The sequence below is a fragment of the Gambusia affinis genome, linkage group LG01, assembly GCF_019740435.1.
Source record: "Gambusia affinis linkage group LG01, SWU_Gaff_1.0, whole genome shotgun sequence".
Taxonomy (NCBI): domain Eukaryota; kingdom Metazoa; phylum Chordata; class Actinopteri; order Cyprinodontiformes; family Poeciliidae; genus Gambusia; species Gambusia affinis.
The window spans coordinates 33,059,170-33,076,559 of record NC_057868.1 but is presented as its reverse complement, the minus strand read 5'-3'; the positions used below and the strand labels follow the sequence as shown (position 1 = coordinate 33,076,559).

Below are 17,390 nucleotides of genomic sequence, written 5' to 3'. Positions count from 1 at the left end.
ATTAATAATATGGTTCAATGTGATTCCAGCATATGAGAGCCCTTCCTACAACCCCAAACTGATGCTGATCTGTCATCCTAATTGCACTACATAAATTAATGAGTATTGGGTTAATGAGCCAGAGGCGCAGGATGTAGGGAGCCTGGCTCGCTGTGAGGAGGACAGGGGAGACACAGAGGGAGAGTGAAATCCAGTTCAGCTGTAAACAGCAACAGCAGAGTGCAAGCAGCGCAATTTGTAACTCATGTTTCACCTAAATCCTCTCTTTAGTCAAGTACATCATTTCCAGATTGACCATGTCAGAGTGGTTAGTATTTCAGAAACAACTCCGGCAGATTTCCCCCCCCAATATTTCATAAAAAGCAGTCTTATGACCAGATCTAACCATCGTTCAGACTGCAGTGTGACTAGCAGGAGGAAATCAGAATCCTGAGACACGGAAAGCAGATGATTATTGGGCAAGACAGTAAATTCCAGAAACTTTAACCAACAGTGAACAAATTCGTTTCTTATTTTCTTCCTACAGAGAATGTGAAGCGGTTGTAGAACGAGTCGTACCACTAGAACCCGAGGGGCTTCTGCAAAGATACGCTGTGTCTTAATGTTGGTCACATTATGACCACAATCACCATTTTATGCAACCGATACCCTGTACAGTTGGCTGCTGTAAAGTGGAAACCAGATTGTACATGGTTCCCTTGTAAAATCTGAAATTGATTTAATTTCTTTTGATTTGGTTTAATCAAATTTACAGAAACCAATTGTAGCGAAGCTTTTGACCACAGCCTCTCAGTGGTTGATTAGTTTGTCTGGTGAGCTCAATTAAAGGAAATCTATTTAAGAAGGATGTTCCACATTTTTAAGCAGGCCACAGGTTTCAAGCAATATGGGAGAGAGAAAGGATCTCTCTCTGCTGATGAAAATCATCAGACAGTGTAGTGCCGTATGACAAGGTATGAAAACATTAGATATTTAACAAAAACCGAAGCGCTATCGTACTGTGAAGAGATTTGTGGCTGATTCAGAACAAAGATGGGTTTCTACAGATAAAGGCAGAATGAGGAAGGTGTCTGATAGACAAATTCATCGGATTAAGAAAGCAACTGCTAAAATGCCCTTACAAAGCAGCAAACAGTAGCAGTATGTTAACATGTAACTCAGTCTGTTGAGATGTTTTTGATTGAAATAGCTTTCGATTTTAGCACATGTGACCATTTAATGCTGCACATTCAAAAATGACCGTTTGCAGTTTCTTATAATCCATCAAATGTTTAGAAAATCCGCTGTGCATAATAATTTGAAACAGTGCATTTTGAGTTTTTTTTATTTTTGAAAGAAATATTGTTCTCATGGGGAGCTTTGTTCAGTAAAATCTGATTTACACTGTAATAGTTCATGACTTGAAAATTATACCGACCATCATTTGCATTGACCATTTAAGAAAATCTGATAAAATATCACTTGCATAATAATTTGGAACATGGTGTATATCTGTGGGAAAAAAAGCCCTAAAGATGGGAAAGTGTACATCTCCATCAACAAACTATGTTTGCAGACCAGATTGGCTCAATTCCAGAACTGAGGTTAGACCTCGGACACCCCGGGTTTACAAATTGCAGTAGGGAATACTGAAATGAAATGACACCAAAAAAAAATGACGAGATAATGAGACTTTTTTTTCCACGTCAATCTGCGTCTGTCTGATAATACTCACGCTCGGTCTCTCTCGCTCTCCTCCGTGCGCGCTCTCTCTCTCGCTCCCTGCGGTGGCTCAGCAGAGACTCCGTCCCCGTTTCCGTGTCCAGGCCGTCGCGGCTGCTCACTGCGTTGGCACTGCAACACATACACACACCGGGATACTTTGGTTTTTGTTTGTTTTTGTTTTCTTCAAACAACGCTGCCACATGGAGCGTTTTGAAGTAACTCTCCAGTCAACCAGGCACTCCTAAACAAAACCTCCAGCATCCTTCTGTCTGCTACAATATCAGTTCCTGTGCCATTCGGCCGCAGGGGAATATGCTGCTCGTATCGCCACTCTGTTTCAAATTCACTCCCTCTGGGGCCAAAATAGCAGATGCATTGTTCTGCGGTATGTGATGTGTTTCGCACTAAGTGTCATTAATGAACAGATAGCCTGAGAGGGAGCCGTTCCGGACAATGCTGGTATTAATGAGACCTATTGAAAAGCCCAGATGGTGCCTGGAGCGTGATTTGGGGAGAGACGGATGGGGAAGAGTGACAGATCACGTAAAAAGTGAGAAGCGGTAGATCAGGTGTGGGCAAAGCAACGGGCCGGCCTGTATACTTCAGCTCTGGGAGGAGAGAGGATTGTTATTCAGTCAGTGGGCTGGAAGCATGGCGGCCTCAGGCACCGGGGGTTAAGGGACTCGAACCGCCACTGGGCTCCTTGGAAACCTGAAGCTGGTGAGAACTCAACTGTCTGTCACACACACTTGGGCAGATGAGAAACACCTGCATGAACACACACAGGTAGAATCTGCATCTGCTCCCTGCTGTATTTAGTTTACTTTAATCGAACTCTAGTTTGTTTATCTACAAAGTCCAGTTCATTTGAGGAGGTGTGAATGCATAATTAACTGATGTGGACCAAAAAAGTTAGGTCTGGGTTTGATAGAAGTGAACCCTGGTGCTATAAGTATATAAATAAATGTATATACATATGTAGATCGGAAACTATTCCAAAAGTCAGAAGTGAACTACAGCGCAGTGCATTCTGGGTAAATGCAATCAAAACAAATCGGAGAATCTAATGCTAGTAGGAGAAACGGCTCTTGGTCTTTTACCAAAGACAAAAGAGATCACTAAAATCTGATGCCACTCCGTTTTTCTTTACGTTTTGTGAAGAAGGAAGTTGCAGCTGTGTCTTCTGAGATTTTCCTGTCGTTTCCTTATCTTATTCAAGTTGGAGCGTCACCAACAGGCGAGGAGGAGAACAAGCTAGTTTGACCCACTGCAGTGAGAAAGTGGAAAATGCCACAAATGTTGCAATTTTGCTCCTCAATTGAACCGAGTCTACCGGACTATCAGGTGTGAAAAGAACCTCAAATGACATCTCTCCTTTACAAACATCACCCAGCCTTGTTTAAAAACAATAACCTCTCGTAGCTCAGCGGCAGTGTGTGTGGATAATCCATGCAAATTAAACATAACAGAGCAGACAGGACTCTGTGTATGCCGTGTTCACTCAGCAGGATGAAGAGCTCAATGATGCGTGCTCCCACACTTCTGCTGCAAAGAACTAATGGGTGCACCTGGCGCAGGTCAGCGAACGCATGCAAATACGAACAGCGGCGCAGATTAGACGGCAGCAAGAGGTGTCGATGGCCGCTGATCCGGGGGGAGATTATCTCAGATACAGCGGTGAACAAATGCTCCCCCTCTTTCAATATACGCCCCCTTTCATTCTCCCCCCACCGCTGCCAGTCGTCGCTGCCCCTCTCTTGGGAAATAGAGATGCGTGCTTTAATCCGGATTAGCAAGCACAGACACATCGGTTGTGTGTCCCTTTCTCAGCTCCATACACCTATTTTTCAAATAAAACTATTCATGCAGAGAAACACGTGAAATGCATGAATAAAAGACAAAGAAGTAATGGAGTGGTAATAATATTCAAGAGAGGTAGAAACGGCTGGATAAGCAAAGGTAACGCTGCTTTGAGAGAAAGGCCTGCCGGTAAAGAGAGAAAGAGAAAGCACGAGCGCAGGAGGAAGAGGGGTGAAGGGAAATGAGGCAATGGGAGAAAGGACTGCATTACCATTAGCGCCACAAGGTGGCAGCAGTGAAATCTGGCTGGGAACAATAAAATCATCAGCCAGGCTGACAGCCAGGCTGCGGGGAGCAGTCCATAGAGGGCAAAAGCGAGCTGAGATGTCAAACAGTGGATAAAGAGACAGACTGAGACATGACAGATTGCATGTTCTCAATATAGAGTCTTATTGCTGCAGCGTTGTAACGACCTCTGCTGCCCCGCCAGCTAAATTTAGCAGCCACTTGGTGACCGGTGTGATATTTTATAATCAGCCAGGTTTAAGTTAAAGTCTGGGCCGAAATGGCCACGGCCCGGCTCTATTTCTGACCTATGATGTGTTTTTGGGGGCCTGCCCGTCTTTATTAGCCGTGCAACGGATGAATGCTCTGAGTGACTGAACACAATGGGTCTCACTGAGAGCAAGTATTTGCCTGAAGATGTTTACGCTGCAGAGGCTATTTCAAGCATCAGCAGCCCTGACGGCGAGCGCATCATGTTTACATAGATGGCTGGATCGACGCGCCGCTTCATGTCTGCGTGGGTGGGAGAAATTCTCACACCCGTGCCTTCTGCAGCACTTCAGGACACTTCATGCTATGTAATCACACCTCAGCGTGAGTGGCCACCTACACTTCCCATACGAGTCGATGACGACGACGACGACGATGACTTTTAATTAGCACATATGGACCGGCTGCAGCAGAAACGGCCCGGGTGGCGCATGGAAACATCTGCCAACACGCCTGCATGCATGCATGACATGCAGCAGACGGCCTACTTACTGGAAGGAGGGGGGTCGCGAGTCTCCGATGCCCCCCGTTCTCTCGAGGGGAGGGGGAAGCTCTGGGTGGCTCTCCGTGCACTGAGACCCTCCATCAGAGTGAGCGCTCTCTGCCAGGACCAGCTGAGAGGGAGCAGGAGGAAAAATGATCAGAGATATTTCTGATTTGCAGAAATGCAGTCAGAGGTAATATCTATTAGGAAAAAATTATAACTGCAGTGGTTAGCAGTGAAAACAGAAAAACACTTTAAAACTACAGTCTCAAAATGCTTTTACAAACAATGATGCCATCCTTTCATCTGAACCAGAGTAGTGAAGGTTATAGCAACGAGGTTGCTATAACCTCGTTGCTATCTCACAAAAAGATTTCTTTTTGTGAGATAGCATATGTTATATTACAATAACTTAATTACATCATATTGCTTTTGCTTTCATATATATACATATATATATGTGGGGGTGGGGGGGGGTGGAGGGGTGTTTTGCTTTTTTTTAAACAGACAAATAGAAACAAAACAAAAACAAGCAAACAAGAACTTGGGTGGGAGTGGCGGCAATGTTTATCAAAAATCAGACTTAAGGTTATTCCATACACTTTGACCATATTCTATAGAAAGTGTCCCTTTGCTCTGTGACAGAAAAGATTGTCATTATTTTATTCCAATGAGTCATTTTGTGAAAGTAGATTCCCACAAAAGCAGTGGAGAAGTCTCGGTCCACTTTTAAAGAATCCAATTTTTCTAAAAATCTGCAACATTATTACTTCCTGCCGTGTTCTGTTTGATCTTTGTAATTGCAGATTTCATCTGCAACTTTTCCCCAAGAACACAACTAGAATAGCAATAATATACTTTGCTCTGTTCGAATGCAGTACAACATTTTTACAACATGTGAAATTTGACATTTCTTTAAATCAGGTGGATAAATAAAAATGGACTTCCAATGATTTTCTGTGATGAACTGACAATCTGACAAACATAAAACCATTTTTTGGATCAGATTCACATGAGAACTCTGAACTCTGATGAAATGGGTCACAAGAAATCTTATACAATTTAGCACGGGTTATTAATGGAACAGATCGATTCATCAAATATTCACTAAAAAAACCACAACATTTAACATCAGACTAATAACAATAAACAATTTTAATAAAGAAATGTGGATTATATGTGGAAAGCATGTTTAAGAGCTGTTTATTTGGGGAAATTAAAGTTCACTCCTTGGTTCTCTTCATTTTAGGTGACAAACTCCCAATTTGCCAAAATCAAATACCAGTGCAGGTTTCCAGATGTATGGTGATGAAACAGCTTTTTGTATTTGGTCGTTAACAATTTAGTAGCATCTGCTTTAACAAAACGTCTTTCTAGGTTTAGAGTCTGCCTCAGCATAGTTTGATAAGTCATGTTTCATATAACAACTTAAAATATTAAAATTTTCTCTTTTAAACTCTCTAAAGTTTGAGGAGCATCTTGAGACGTTAAGCAGATTTACAAAACTTGCATACCTTCAGATAAATCAGAGACCATCTCCTATTTCATGCTGCAAATATCTTCATGCATTCAGTGATTTTCCTCCTCTTTAAATCACCGTGAAACAAGGTCACAAGCAGTACCTACAGCAAACGTCTGTGGGACAAACAGCCTTCTCTGTACGAGGGCTCAGCAAAACATTTATTACTTGCAGAACTAAAACTGAACTGCAACCTACATCGATCCAATTTAAAACTGAATTATTTCCTAAGAAAGACCAACTATGTAGTCATTCATGATGTTTTTTTACTACATTTGACGGCAATCTGGCCGTGATTATTAATTATTTTGCTCCACTGTTTCCTAAAATTTGTTTAGGCTGTACACAATTTGGATCCTAATGTCAGATTTCAGTCAAATCAGATAATCAGATATTCACATTTCAGTCAAATTAGTGCGTCTCTCTGGTTGAAGTACAAGTAAAATCTGTATTTGCAAGCAAAACCTCGCAAAATACTTTATAGATGCTGTTCTACAATTCCTCTGTATAAGGTTTTAAAGAACTGTTTCCGAAAATGCGAAAATAGAAGAGACAAAAATTAGTCCACTACAGCTCAGAAATAGAGAAAATACAGTACATAAATGTAGTGTATCAGATAAAACCAACCAAATAATACGCAGAAGACAAGAAACTATGTATTAAGAAAAATATTTATGGTTTAGCAGCAGAATTTCAGCTTTAAGTATAATTTATATGACATAAAGGAGATGTGAAAAATTATAACTAACAGTTATCAATATCTGTTAAACCTTGAGTGAACTATTGAAGACACTTCACACACTAATAATAATAATAATAATAATAATAATAATAATAATAATAATAATAATAATAATAATAATAATACTGAATGCTGGAACCTTTAAGCTTTTTTTTTTTTTAAGATAGGTCAATAACAATCTCAGAAATATTTTTCTTTACAATGAGAAAGATTTTGAAAAACATTAAAATTACATGTTACCAGAATGAAGGTATACAAAAGGTTTCAAAACAACATTGTTTTGGGCTTCATTTGGGTTCTTAAAGCGTGAAGTATTTTTAATAAGATTCCAGCAAAAGCATCTCCATTTCTTTCACAAACGAGGCGCCGCCCCTCCCCCAGCTGTTGCTACGTACCGCCGGTCAGCGGCAGAAGAAAAAGACCCCACCACTTTTCTCTCACTTACCAGAAACAGAGCTTTGGCTCTTTGTCGTTGTCACTGTGTGGAAACTAAAGAAGCGCCACAAATTACTTTGTGAAAATATTACTGTTTTAAAATTACAATTGGGCGAAATATTTGTTAAGAAGATCACTGCATGCTAGCTAGCTAATTACGCAAATAAGTCAGCTACGGTAATTAATAAGTATCAGCTTGTAATACTGTATTATTTTCCACTCAACAAGAAACTAAAAATTACTAGATTTAATGGCTGATAAGTCTACATTTTCCTAATGTGTAATTGTTAACACTATAAATCCTAAAGTAGCGCCGACGATCCAGCCAAATTAGCAGTGCCGTAATTCCACCACACTTTGCGCAATCTGAAAAATTCCAGCGGTTTCTGAAAGGGGAGATGTTGCGCGTTAATAACCAATATCTGGTTATTACGGTAATTTCACCCCAGCAGTAGCAGGAAGTGAAATTAATCTGAGGGGGCGAAAATAACTTGCTAGATGTTGAAAGTTCCAGAAATATGGATAAATGGACAAATATATTTAAAGAACTGCGTACAGTTAAAATAAGCAAAAAATATCCAGGGGGAGATTTTAAATTTAGAACATAAAGATTTAAAAACAAAACAACAAACAAATTGTAGCGATCATCACTACGGTCATTTCAGAAGAAACACAAAATATCTGGTGTTTTTTGGTGTTAAATGTGTATTATTACTTAAAGTTGCCATAGAAACTCAACTCAACTTTTAAACACTGTTATTTTTATTTGTATGTCCTTTTAAGCAGGTAGTTGTTTGATCTTGATTTAACTTCATACCTTTTGATGACCAATCAGGGACTGATCTGCATATTAGCCACTGGCTAGAGAGCCAATGTACGGAGCAGCAATTACTTTATTTTAATTTTAGCATTGTCCCCCGTCATAAATAAATACAAGTAAATTAATGAGCGCTGTTGTAAAGTTGCACAGATTCACGTGTGAGTCAATACCTTAGGTCCTGCTGTCAGTGACCGTCTATGCTAATTAACTCTTATTGGGTATGGCAGTCTCTAACAAGTGCACGGCCAATACAGTGTGGTTAATTTTGACCTCTGACCTCCCAGGGAGGCAGGCTAGCAGAATAATGACTTTCTCCGCAGAGATCAATAAAGGAAGCTAACAAAATAAAATAAAACATAGCAGCAGCACAAAAGATCCATGAAGCTGATTGGATAAGTGGCCTGTCAAGCTAAATTATACATCTTATACTTTAGTTTTAGATCAATGTTAAAAGCTTTAACTGAAATATCATGTCATGTGGGGAAAAACAAAGATGAAGATGTAAATCCCCCTCTCACCGATACCACAAACCTTTCTTCTGTTCCCAAAGGGGAGCTTTAGTTCATGTTTATAGCCCAGCGCCACAAACCCAACAGGGTTACTTAATTCAACAGAGCATTAGCTGATAAGATTAGAGTAACAGTATTCAATGCAGGAGAGGAGGGTGTTAATATCTAATGGCCCCACTTACACCTCTACTCTTCGGCTGAGAGGCGAGGCCAAATTTTTAAGAGTCTCTAAGGAGGTGCAACATTTCTACAACTGAATGATCTACGTTTCACATGAAGCCGAGGCAGAAAGGGAGAGTGAGGCTGCGCCACCCATCTCACTTACCCAGGACACCACCCGCCCGTTGAAGCACGGCAGCTTGGCGTTGTCGTCGGAAATCTCTTCTTTGACCACCCTGTGGAGAGGGATGACGCATAAGTTACAGGACTGGGAGGCAGACAGACAGAATCACCTGGAGATAACCAGAAAGCGCTCCACTTTCACACGGCGCTGCCAAGCACAGAGCCACATTCACACTTTGACAGTCACATTTTTCAAAATGGCTCTGACAGCTTTAAGTCCCGGTGAGCTTTAAAGAGCAGCACTGGTGCCACTTTGAGTCCGTATCAGTAACACTTGGACATCATGTTTGTTTGCCTGCTTGCACCGGGCACAACGAGGTGAGTTGAAATATCATGTTTGAAAGGACATAAATCGGAAATGATAACCTGCAAAGCTTTTCATGATTCACAATGAGCTTCAAGGGCTGGACAGCTAAAGATACACACAGATGCCACTAAAATCTGATAAACGCAATCAACAAGATGAACCCAAACCAACCACCAAGCTTTTAAAACAGTTGGAAAAAGTATTCACTCCAATTCTACTTAAAGCTGCAGTATGTAACTTTAAAAAATATATTTTTGACCCAATTGTTGAAACTGTTGTGACAGAGACGAGACAATAATCTGTGAAGATTGGAGCTCAGATTAGTTGCTAACTAGAAGTAACCAGTCACAGCTAAGATTGGTTACTTCTAGTCTTAGGGCTGTCAATCACCCTACACCATAATCATGGGCACTGATTATTGTGTAGAAATGGTTTTCCTGTAACGGTGGCATGTTTATCCACCATTAACACATTGAAAAGCATTAGAAAGGTTGATTGACAGCGCTAAGACCCGCCTCCTGGATCTGACTGGTTGGTTTTGGTTGTGAGCAGTGCATTTCTTCAGATGGTAACAGCAGCTCAGGGAAGAGGTATAGTAATCTTTTCACAGAGTATCTGTGTCATATTGCACTGTCACAACACGGTGACAGTTTTAATAAATATGTAAAAAAAAAACAACCCTTCTTTTGTTTAAATTAAAGTTACATATTGCTGCTTTAATCTAGAAGATGGGATGCCCAAAATGTCATGCAAGTCAAAAAGCAATTTGATTAAATACTAATGCACAGGTGTCAAACTTGAGGCCCATGGGCCAAATCCAGCCCGCTGTAGCATTTTATGTGGCCCTTTAGATTCTCGACTAAACATTAAGTGTTCTTAAATATTATGTTATCAATCAAATCAATGAGCAAATAAATAAATAAGCGCAAAATATTGTAAATATTTCCAAATTAGTACTACAAACAATTTGATATTTATTGCAAAAAATCACAAGAAGAATTGTGAAGTCCTGGAGGGACTGCAAATATGTTCAATAATATTTATTTTTAAGAATTTATTGATATTTCCACAGTTTGTAAACAGGTTTTATTAATACATTATGGCACAACCGGCCCTTTAAAAGCATTCATGATCTTGATTTGGTCCAAAACGAAAATGAGTTTGACACCGCTGTAGTAATGAAACACATGTGCCTTTCTAAATTTCAATTCTTTTAAAAAATTATCTCCATCATCATTATGGCATTTAGCAAATAGATCAGATTTATGGGATCCTAAATAAAATTGTAGCTACAACAGGAACAGTAGAGTCTGAATCAAAGTCAGACAGCGAGAAAAAATAGGATTTATGTCTTTTTCAACGGCATTTGGGTGAAATTGGAGGAAATCCCTAATACGTGATCAGTCAGTTGCTGTTTGTAAATTCCTGCTGCATAATTATTCAATAGTTGAGAGATGGATGGATGGATGAACAGATGGATGAGTCAGAGCGATGGTGACAGCGTGTCAGGGCGCTGCGGCGTGTATTAATAGAGTCATCCGGTGTGAGAGGCTCCCTCTCTGCGTTCAGCAGTAAATTCCCAACGAAAATACCTGACAGTTACCCTTTGACCTGCTGGGACACGGTTCAGCAGTGAGAAGACTCCACACCTGCTTGGTCTGTCGCGCTAGCAGAGGGGAAAGTGGCTTACAGTGACATATTTGCCAGTTTTCAGCTTATTGCTCTCCTGCATGTCTTTATGTGGTTTTATTTCATGGGATTTTCCCTGATTTGTTACAAACAAGTGTTTCTAAAACTCTGTGGAGATCTCACATTAGCTCCTTGACTTTGAACAGGATTTATAAAAAGGGAGAGGCACGACTTGAGAGCAGCAGAAAATCCTAAGAAGATTTTACGCAGGGGTGTTTTGGCAGCGACTTTGCAGCTTCCTTTTTTTCTCCAGCACTTCATGTTTGCCAGAATTTCCCCGCTAACTGAAATGATTAGCCAAGTTAGATGTTTTTTTACGTGTGTGTGCGATGCTGTGGGAGCTGTATAGCTGGGAGTGGTGGGCAGAGATAACGCAGCCCTGTGGAAACCGCAGAGCGAAGACTCTGCCGCTGTGGCCTGTTCCACCTCAGGGAGGAAACAGGAGGGAGACGAGAACCCGGCCGTCCCGGGCCGGCTGCTCGCTTGGTAGGAAGTGTTTGCATCCTCTTCTCCACAGCTGTAAGGTGACTTGAGAGGAAGTGGGAGTGGTCTGTATAAATAACACAGCAGCCATGCTTCTTCCTTCTGTTTGTCAGGACTGAGCTGCTGGATTTTCAATCTGTACCAGATCCCATCTTTAACAGCTTCCATCTGATATCAGGACCGGTTTGCGTTGCCCTCTTGAACTGGTAGCATGCTCAGGCACTTAAAATGTTACACAAACAAACCACGTGTGGAGAGACGTGCAGTCTGGTGTGAAGCTGCCAGTCAGTTATTACACTGGACTGCTTCTGCAGATTTTACAGGCTAATGGCACAAGTTACACCCTGACAATCATGGAATATTTTGCAGCAGATATTTGCCTAGCTGGAGAAGATCAAGGTGTGTTTGTTTGGGATTTGAAAGAAGAACGCGGTGGGAAACTTTGAGCCTGAACCAAAAAGAAGAAGGAGGTAGAAATCAGCACACAGCAGCAGTCTGAGGTGGGCAGAAACAGGAAAGCTGAATATTTGTAGGTAGAAGGATTAGAAACAGTCTCAATAGATAAGGAGTTTGTAACACGCGGCTCTGCAGCTTTAAGTGGCTCTTTGAACCTCCCGCTGTGGCTCTTAATATTTGTCTAAAAATGATAAAGAAGGAACTCATGTTTTTAAATAGAAATATCAAAACAAATGCAAGTTTTTACATGGAATAAATAAACTGGGTTTCCACAAAAACACGGCAGTAAAAGCACAAGTAATATTTCTGTAGATCTTTTCTTTTTTTGTCATGAGGTTGGAGATTATGTGCTTTAAAAAAACCACACACATCACATAGTTAATACATCAATCCACTTTTTGCAAACCTCTATTTTTCTTTATTTAAAAGTCTAAAACAGACAGAAAATTGTGGTTATTTAAAAAAAATCCAATTAAAATTTTCAGATAAGAATCTACTTTTTGTAAATTGGTTGTAATTTTTAAAGTTCAGATAATATTTTTAGCTCTAAATAAGCAAACACAGCTCTTTGGGTTGTAAAAGTTTCAGACTTTTGTACTAAATTATACAATTATCTCCATTTATATTACCATTTTGAGGAGAAACACAGCAGATTAAAGTTTAAAACAATCCTTTAGTTTGAACATGAATCTGATTATTTATTTTTTTTATGTGGAGGAAGTTAAAATTAGGGTGATGGTAAAGTGTCTTTCCAACCTCAGCATGCAATTTTTATGAAAAAAAGTAATTAAAAACAGAAAAATGATTCCAAAAATATTGTTCTAGTCTCTTATAAGGGATGCTTAAATTATATAATTTTCCATTGGAGGAAAAACTTCATGGCAGAAAGAAATAATTTCAAACCTAAATTTTCCAGGGGCGTGAATAATTTTGGGCTTATCTGCATCAATAGACGAGCCAAGAGATTATAATCTGACAATTTTTCCTCCATCGGCATTTAAGTAGAGTCATTTAATTCAAACAATGCCGATAAATTTTATTAATCACGGGAATACATCACAAAAAAGAAATAAAGAAAATGATTAACTTCGCATAAGATTTGACAATAAATAATTAATCCTAATTACCAAAGCTTAGCCAAAAGCCAAGCTAAAAGGATTAATCTTAAATTTCCTACTAAATACAACAATAGTCTCTACTGTCCTCAAGTCTTCAGTAAGATTGTTCTGAAAATCACAATACAGCTCACGGATTTTTGTTCTTACTTTGGGTTTTATCTGAACACATTTTCCAGAAGACCTGAGGAATCTGGATGCTAACAGGATGAAACTGAAGGTTAAATCTTTTGTCAAAATGAAAAGCAGATCTGATAAATATATAGGACTAATACAATTTCCTTCAATTTACATTTGTTTAAGAACTACCTCAATCTTTTTTCACATTTATATCTTATAGATTTCATTGTAGTAAAATTGTTAACAGCATTAAATTGTAAAATGTGATAGTTTAGTCAACATTCCCCCCTCATCCTCTCCATCATGGTCATGAATTTCACTATCATGAATTCATTACCACAGTGGAAGTGTTGCTGTTTACGCTATATGACAACAAACTGCAGCGCAGCCTTCAAATTTGTCACAATCCTCAGGTTGCAAAACTATGTGAGGAGATAAAGGAGCACATCTGAGCAAAAAGCTGCAGAATTTCATCCTTTCAACTACAAAAGCTCTGCATCACAATCTCTGCAACAGAAAGATCCCCCTGCCAGCCCCTCTACTTTCTGAGTCACAAACAAGCCTGTTTCTTTCAGACCTTCAGCTTGGCTGCTTCCTCAGTACCAGAGAGTCTCTGTGACTTGAATTATAGTGAGGTCTCAAACCCACTCACCACTGCCGGCGGCGACGGCGAAACTCTGTAACGTCACCTTGAAGTTTCCGAAAAGAAAAGGCGAGTGAGTTGTGTCACTACAAACCAAACGTGATTCCTTTCTGTTCTATCCGTCCTGACAGACAGAGGATTGTAACTGTAGAAAACGTGAAAAACCAAAATAAATTAAGCATAGATCTGTACAAAATGCATTGCTTACGTTGCTGTTCTCTGATGTGTGGATACAAATGCTGTAGCTGGTGGTGAAATGCATTCTGGGGAACCTGAAATGCCATGTTCTCTGTGGTGAGCTCACATACGCTCAGGTTGCAAAACATTTACCAAATCTGTGAGGCGGTCGCTTTAAGAGCTGATATGGGAAGCATAAATGTAGTCCAGAAATCCTTCAAGAAATTGGCTTTTTCCCCCCCTTCTGCACAACAGGGGGTCTTCTACAGAGGACCAAGCACTGACTGCTCATTTACATTTCAAACACTGAATATAACTGCAAGGGGATTTGATGTTTTCCCTCTCTGCACTGCACTCTTATTCTGTGGTTGTTAATTCTCCGGCAGCCATACTGTCTGTCTGGATGCAGCACAGCCAGTATGGCTACCACAAAGCGCCGTTTTTTGTTTTTTTTTTAGCTTTTGACTGGCTTCACTTCTATACTGTGCCAGTACTATACGGCGCCCAGAGTGCCTGGATGTTTACCCTCAACTCAAAGCCTGCAGTGAATGTCGAGATGCCTTTTTTTTTTTGCTTTTTTGATGTTGTTTTTTCAGTGTGGAAATATGCCGTTCGGTGCACAATCATGCAAGAACGTCTGGCGTTCATAGCAAAGTGCTCAGGGAAATGGAGTCATGTCTCCATGTGGAGTGAGCAAATATGCTTTGTTTGTTTCCATAATCTGCTTGTTGATCACCTGAGGCCCAGCGAGAAGCCCGGCCTGCAGCGAGAAGGCAGGAAGCCGGAGCTGGGGACAAAGCACTCCGCCGACCAGGAAGAGCCAGTTTCCCTCGTCAGGCCAGAACGCAGTGGAAATAAGTGACGTTTGGCTCTATGGAATCACTTCCTCCAACTATGCTCACGATTACAGCACTGCATATTAATGTGACCCGTGCCCACATATGACACACACTTCATCCGCTGGCTGACTGAGCAAACTGGAGACCTGCTGGGATTCCTGAAAGCCAGGACAAAGTTACAAGGTGAGGACAAGAAACGTGAAAGGGCGCTCTTTGATGAAATTAAAACAGAAAAATAAAAAAAATTAAAAATGCACCCAATATTCAAATTGATCGGATGTCAGACTAAAATACCAAATCTTTCTCTTCCAAGAAACACAAATGAATCTACTTTCAGTATTAGTGAGGTTTTCTAAAGACGTCAGCAAAGCAGGTAAGCTTAGAAAAGAGCAACATGTACATTGGAACAAAGTTAGCTGTTCAGGCTACCTGCGCTAATTGCTAATAAAAGATGCTAATCTTAGCGGTCATTTGTCTTTGTTTTAAAGTAACAATAAAACCATTTTATAGTGAGATCTCCTCTTTCTACTATTAAAACAACTAATGAACACTCACAAAAAGGCTTGAAATATTTTACTGCTGTTCTCATATCTTCTAATCAATTAGTTCCTAAATACCAATTAGAAACGATATGTTAGCTATTAAACAAAACAACTGGAAATTAGAATTTGGTGTGATTCTTTGCTAACATTCCTATTCTACATCCTCTATTTCTTTTAAAAGAGAACTTATTTAAACATGTTATGTGCAATTAAATGCAACACTTTGTTTACATTATGGTAATTTGACTGTAATTTAACCACTATTACTCTGGGATAAACAAGTAAAGCAATGTTTTGTTTTTCCTCAAAAAGAACAAAGAAGCATTTTTATAGATCTATTGGAGTCTCTCAATGTTTTCCAATCAGTTCTAATTGATAATCAGCAGCTCAAAATAAAAATATAATGTTGTAAAAATAAAACATATTCATTATCAAAAAGAAAACATGACCAAAATAGAGCAACATTTCTGCTAAATATCACACAATAAATTAATTTAATCTCACTTTGAAACGCAAGCAGAGCAATTTTTTTATATTCCTCATGCAAAAAACTGTGGAATAATAATAATTCTAAACACAATCAAAGTTTCTAAGCTAAAAAAGGTTTTCCCATCACAGGAAAAGTATTTCAAATGTAGACGAGGAAGGAACAAAGTTAAGATTAATTTTTAAAAAGTTATTAGCTAAACAGCAAAGGCAATAAAACAGTAGTAGTCCTGGGCTTATGAATTATTTACACATCATAAATTGTGTGGTTTTGCAGCTCAAATAACAAAGATGATGGCTTAGAAAGAGTTTCCGATTTCCACCGTTTCTGTTTTTATACTTATAAATCTGATTTATGTCTTAGATATTGAAAGAAAAATTACTTTTATAAAAAGAAAATATACTGATTAACAACTAACTGAATGCAATAGTGTGAGAAGAATCGATGAAAATCAGAATCGAAAAGTCAGTCCTCAAGGAAAACTGGGAATCGGTATGATCCACGCTTAATCCGCGCATTATTAATTTATATTCATTGGTTTGTTTAGAAGAAGGCTTTAAGAAGTTGAATATTTGTGGGTTATTATTCACAGGATTCACCTGCTGTACACATTAATTCCTATGATAGCCCTAATGAGTTAAGCAGACCTCTGGAAAAAGAAATGAAAAAAAAACTCCACATGCTGTGACTAAACCGCGGAGGGGAAAGTGAAAGAAAGGCCAAATATTTTGAAACCTGAGAACTTGGGCATGAACCTTTTGTCAGACCCTCACGCTGCTGCAGCTGGTTGGGATATTGTCATTAATATGAGGAGCAGGGGGTTCTGGTCTGGTCTGTGTGTGTAATCCGTGCAGAGCTGCGTCATTAGGGCTCCGGACGGATCTGGTATCACTTCAAACAACTCGTGTGTCTCCTCCGCTGAGCGCAGGGCAGCCTGGAATAATGAGCAGGTGCCAGGAGCATGGAGACAGACATGCAACTACAATTTACACGCAGGTAACAAGGCTGCAGCCCGACTCGATTGATGTTCCATCTATAAGGGGCCCTGAAAACCAGCAACCAGAGCTGGCTAATAATGAAAAAAACAAAAACAAAACACACACATATCAAATAATAATAGTAACAACCGGCTACTTACCCAAAATCCTGGTCCATGGATTTAAAGAAGAATTTGTAGCTATTGACGGGTCGGTTGTTGAGGACATTTTTAAAATCCGCTAAAGTGACTTTCTCCGGAGGAACAGACAGCTTGACCAGATAAGGAGTCTCCTCCTCGTCTATGTGATATATTATTTTAGTCTCCGCCATGAGAGACTGAGGGGAGGACAATCATTGACACAGGAAAGGAACAAGGGTTGGCAACGCAATAAACAGGCCTGCTATGTTACCAGCTACCGGGAGAACAGCATAACCGCGTCCCCTAACAGCAAAAGCGGTGCAGCCCGCGGCGCGTAGTGCGGCTCCGTGTGCCCGACGAACGCGGCGAAAATCCGGACATAATCGCGTTGTGGGTGCCTGTATTCCTGCTACTGTCTGAGGCGCTACGGTGGCTCTCTCGGCACTAAAACAGGAAGGGACAGTCCACATCCTTGCGATATGGAGTTGGGAATATTGCTATTTTT

At 40.0% G+C, this 17,390-nt stretch overlaps 1 protein-coding gene across 6 annotated transcripts in view; it reads right to left on the bottom strand.

Annotated features, from left to right (window-relative positions):
* LOC122839466 (segment polarity protein dishevelled homolog DVL-1-like) overlaps positions 1-17,390 on the bottom strand; it is a 32,977-nt gene extending 15,587 nt beyond the window's left edge. For 3 of the 6 annotated variants that reach the window (XR_006372048.1, XM_044131083.1, XM_044131075.1), the window contains exons 1-4: positions 16,907-17,390; positions 8,894-8,963; positions 4,552-4,673; positions 1,715-1,833 (exon numbers count right to left, since the gene is read on the bottom strand). Coding sequence is in view for 5 of the 6 variants with exons in the window: in XM_044131083.1 (XP_043987018.1) it covers positions 1,715-1,833; positions 4,552-4,673; positions 8,894-8,963; positions 16,907-17,076 (481 nt within the window). In the remaining variant the exon portion in view is untranslated. The remainder of the gene's footprint in view (positions 1-1,714; positions 1,834-4,551; positions 4,674-8,893; positions 8,964-16,906) is intronic. The other 3 variants (XM_044131055.1, XM_044131045.1, XM_044131064.1) reach the window with 3 other exon arrangements.